At 33.3% G+C, this 3,741-nt stretch overlaps 1 protein-coding gene across 1 annotated transcript; it reads right to left on the reverse strand.

The window, feature by feature from the left end:
- LOC143551253 (dihydroflavonol 4-reductase) lies at nt 1-3,149 on the reverse strand. Its single transcript, XM_077041720.1, has 6 exons — nt 2,993-3,149; nt 2,601-2,770; nt 2,337-2,531; nt 976-1,135; nt 705-897; nt 1-392 (listed from the first exon to the last, which is right to left on the reverse strand). Exons 1-6 carry the CDS (start codon nt 3,111-3,113, stop codon nt 167-169), a joined length of 1,065 nt encoding a protein of 354 aa, XP_076897835.1. The 5' UTR covers nt 3,114-3,149; the 3' UTR covers nt 1-166.
- Between the last annotated feature and the right edge of the window lie 592 nt (nt 3,150-3,741).

Here is a 3,741-nt window from a genome sequence, read left to right on the forward strand (position 1 = left end):
GGAGATTCTTACATATACTTGTCATTTATTTAATACAACATTACTTATCAAATCGTACAATTAATAAACGTTTGAAATACGAAACTTCAAATACGACAATTAAATTTCAAATTATGACGATTATTATTCTTAACATTACAAGGATGTTACAATAAATGTCACATTATCACTTAAAAGCAACCTCTTGACCTTGAACATGATCATCGATATAAGATGTAACGAATCCCTTCTTCACCTCCTTTATGGAATAAGGAAGCATTCCTTTCTCTCTACAACTATCGATAGCTCCTTTGAACATTTCCTCCAAATCATACTTAAACTCGAACCCCATGTTGGTCAACTTCTTTGATGAAAAAGAAACTATCGGTATATCCTCATCAATCCCCGCAAACCTGCCAAATCATATAAATCATCTCATCGATAACATGAATAGAAAACACCAAATTTAGATTAGGGGCGGCTCGACCGAAGAAAAGACAAAAGTTTAGGCCCTGCATTTTCCAATCACATCCTCAACTCACAATCACTCAAACATCATGTTGGAATTTACAGTTTTGTGTGTTTTTAAAAATAATTTACAAAAATGTGTGTTGTTATATTCCCGCATGTTAATATATATCCTATAAAAAAACGAAAAGTACCCAATTTTATAATCCACTTTAGACTCTTAAAAAGGTTAAGCCAGCCCTGATTTAGATTCTTACTGTGTTGGAACACTGTACTCGGGCCATTTCTTATTGATCATTCTCGCCAACTGATGAATGGTTGAATCATGTGAAGAACATATGTATCTCCCTTTGGCTTCAGGGTTTTCGTAAAGGAAGATATGACACTCACAAAGATCATCCAAATGCACATATTGACCTTGCTTTATAATGGAATAATGTGATTCCATTCCTGTATTAATGCGGAAATATGCACCAATTAAAAGTTAAAAGTTATAAAGTGTGTTTGTAACACGAGCTTGCTACATACCATTGATCAAAGAAAGTGCGGTAATTAGGCTTGGTGGGAATGAGGGAGTGATGAATGGACCAACTACTAATGTTGGTATGATACTAATGAAATCTATGTTGTTTTCCTCAGTTGCTTTCCATGCTGCTTTCTCAGCTAGTGTTTTTGACACAAAATACATCTGTTTATGCAAAAGAATGAGATGATTAACAAGCAAGATCTCATAAATAAGTTACTGTAGCTAAACAATGGCATACACATATCATGTGCGTGCACTTTGGGCTTGATTATGTTTGTAACTCTTTCCACTAAGATTTTTCAAATTGAAAAATTTTAGGCGATGTAAGATTTTTATATTTCTCTATAAATGATAGGTTATGATACTTAGCCGGATCTTAGAGGGTGTTTAGGATTGCTTATTTAATTCCAAAATTTGTTTTGTTTTTCTATTAATTGTGTCAAAAATATTTTTATTGACCTATAACTTTTTCAAAATGAGTTTTTAAAAACGTGTTTGACTTATCTTATTTATGTAAAATAACTAAAAATGGTGAGACATATTTTGGAGAGTAATTCTATGGTAAAGAGTGGGGGTAGATTGGTAATTTTATGTTTAAAACCCAAAAATTAATTAAAAAGATAGGTTTTTGTATTTGTGGAAAACATCTTTTTACCCTTTTACAAATGCCAAAATTATCAATGTCACACACTTTTTTAACTTATTATCTTTTTAATTTACCTTATGAAAAAAGTGTTGCTATGTGCCGTTGCGTAGGCATCATGTATGCTTGGTAAAATGGGCTCTTAAGGGGGTGTTACATGGATATTATGTGAAATGTGGTATTGGGTTTAGGTGACTTTATGTAACCGTGTATACTATTTAATGTAGAAAAAAATTCATCAAATATTGTCCATACTCGCGACTCGAGCAAGCCCCTTCCGAGCTCAATTGTACTGGTGTTTGCGTCCTTGGCGTAGCCAACGTGTCAAGTGGTGTAAGTGGGTTAATGTCCACAACACATACCCTTACTAAAACATATGAGACGCGCCCTCATGCCTCTTTTTACGAAGATTATTTTGAACGATTTTTTTCTCCAATTAACATAGCTAATATTTTTATTCAAAGTTCTTTAAGTTAATATCATTTTTTTTCTAACACAAGTTCACAAGGGATGATAATTTATACTACAAATTTATTCGAATAAATTAATTAAATTAGGGCGTCAGTTTAAGTTATCATGTCTTGGGGTTTTCTTGTGCGTCAGTTGGTTTTGTCTTGAGGTTTTTTTTTTACTAGTTTCCCCGCTAGCTTTTTTATAAAATTTGCAATTCAAAAAAAAGTTATCATGTAGAAAATAAATGTATCAAAGAATGAAACGAACCCAAGCAGTCATCTTTTTGGAGTAGATGAAGTCCAAATCACTCCAATGTGACTCATCATAGGCCGGAACTTGTTTCTCTTGTACGTTTACCGTTCCGGCAGAGGAGGTGAATACCAGTTTCTTGACCGTCTTGGCTTTGACACATGATCTTACGATGTCTAATACTCCATCAACTGTTGGCTTTATTATTTCATTCTGCAATATAAATAGTTGTCATGTTGATGATGACTATTGAGATATCTATAATAGTATAAGTGTACATGCCTCAGGGTCCTTGGATTCAAAATCCATAGGTGTGGCTACATGAAAGACCCCATGGCAACCTTCAATGGCTTCATCAAAGCTTCCTTCTTGTGACAGGTCTGCCTTCCATAACGTTAAGTTTGTTTTTGCTTTTGGCAACTCTATCAAATGTTTCACCTTTTTCATGTCACCTGTTACATTTGTTTAATGTAAACTTGTATGTCACTTGTTATATTTCGAGCTTTATATTTTAACGTCATCCAAGCGTTTACAAAACTTAAAAACGTAACGTTCATATGTGTATATTAACAGTGATATATAAAGCATGCTATGTTTAGCAAGTTATGTGCGAAAAATAAACTTATGGATGCAATCTTTAGAAACGAATATAAAAGGTTAGCAAGTATACGCACCTGGGTCACGAACCGTAGCACGAACAATATAACCACGTTCGAGAAGTCTCATAACTAACCATGAGCCTATGAATCCAGAAGCTCCGGTGACGCAAACTGTTGCAGGAGAATCCTCTTTCATGTTGCTTTGTTATTTTTGAAGTATTTGTGATGAGTTATTAATACATGGGATGTGCTATTTATAGATGTTTTTTAATTAAAGTTTAAAACGTGACAAGTGAAAGACACGCGCCTAACCACCGTTCAAATCCAGCATATAAGACTATGGAGATGGGTTGGGTGATGGAGGGTATGCAACTGCCCCGAGAGAGAAAAGATTATGAATTATTATTATTTAAATAAAATAACAATATTTTATAATAATGTAAAAATATAAAACTATTATCATCTTTAATAATATTTTCTTAAGGCTTTCATTGATTAATCAAAAGAACCAGAGGTTGTCTTTGACATGTTACACCAGTGTGTTTTATAAACTAATAATAGAAATTGAACACTTCTAATTTATACAAAAAAAAAATGAAAAACTAAACTCGACACTTGCAAGGTTCAAACCCGCATTAAACATATACAACATGACAACTTTAACATCACATCACTTTACGTTTCCATTGCTTTATTTAGTATGGAATATATAACTACATAGACCTTAAAAAGAGAGGAAAAAAACCTAAAAATCGGCCTAGGACAAGTTCGAACTCACGACCTATAGATTATAACAACACAACCATTCCACCAGATCAGCTTAC

Source organism: Bidens hawaiensis, unplaced genomic scaffold (genome assembly GCF_021521415.1).
Source record: "Bidens hawaiensis isolate Kalapana, Puna unplaced genomic scaffold, B.hawaiensis_p1.1 tig00016275_1, whole genome shotgun sequence".
NCBI classification, from domain to species: domain Eukaryota; kingdom Viridiplantae; phylum Streptophyta; class Magnoliopsida; order Asterales; family Asteraceae; genus Bidens; species Bidens hawaiensis.

Bases quoted from the DNA above. Each gene is read 5' to 3' on its own strand.
- LOC143551253 (XM_077041720.1), bottom strand. From the start codon at position 3,113: ATGAAAGAGGATTCTCCTGCAACAGTTTGCGTCACCGGAGCTTCTGGA. The intron at 2,532-2,600 runs GCATGTACACTT...TTTATATTGCAG, and splicing joins TTGAATCCAAGGACCCTGAG to AATGAAATAATAAAGCCAAC. The intron at 393-704 runs GTAAGAATCTAA...ATGATTTGGCAG, and splicing joins GAGTACAGTGTTCCAACACA to GTTTGCGGGGATTGATGAGG.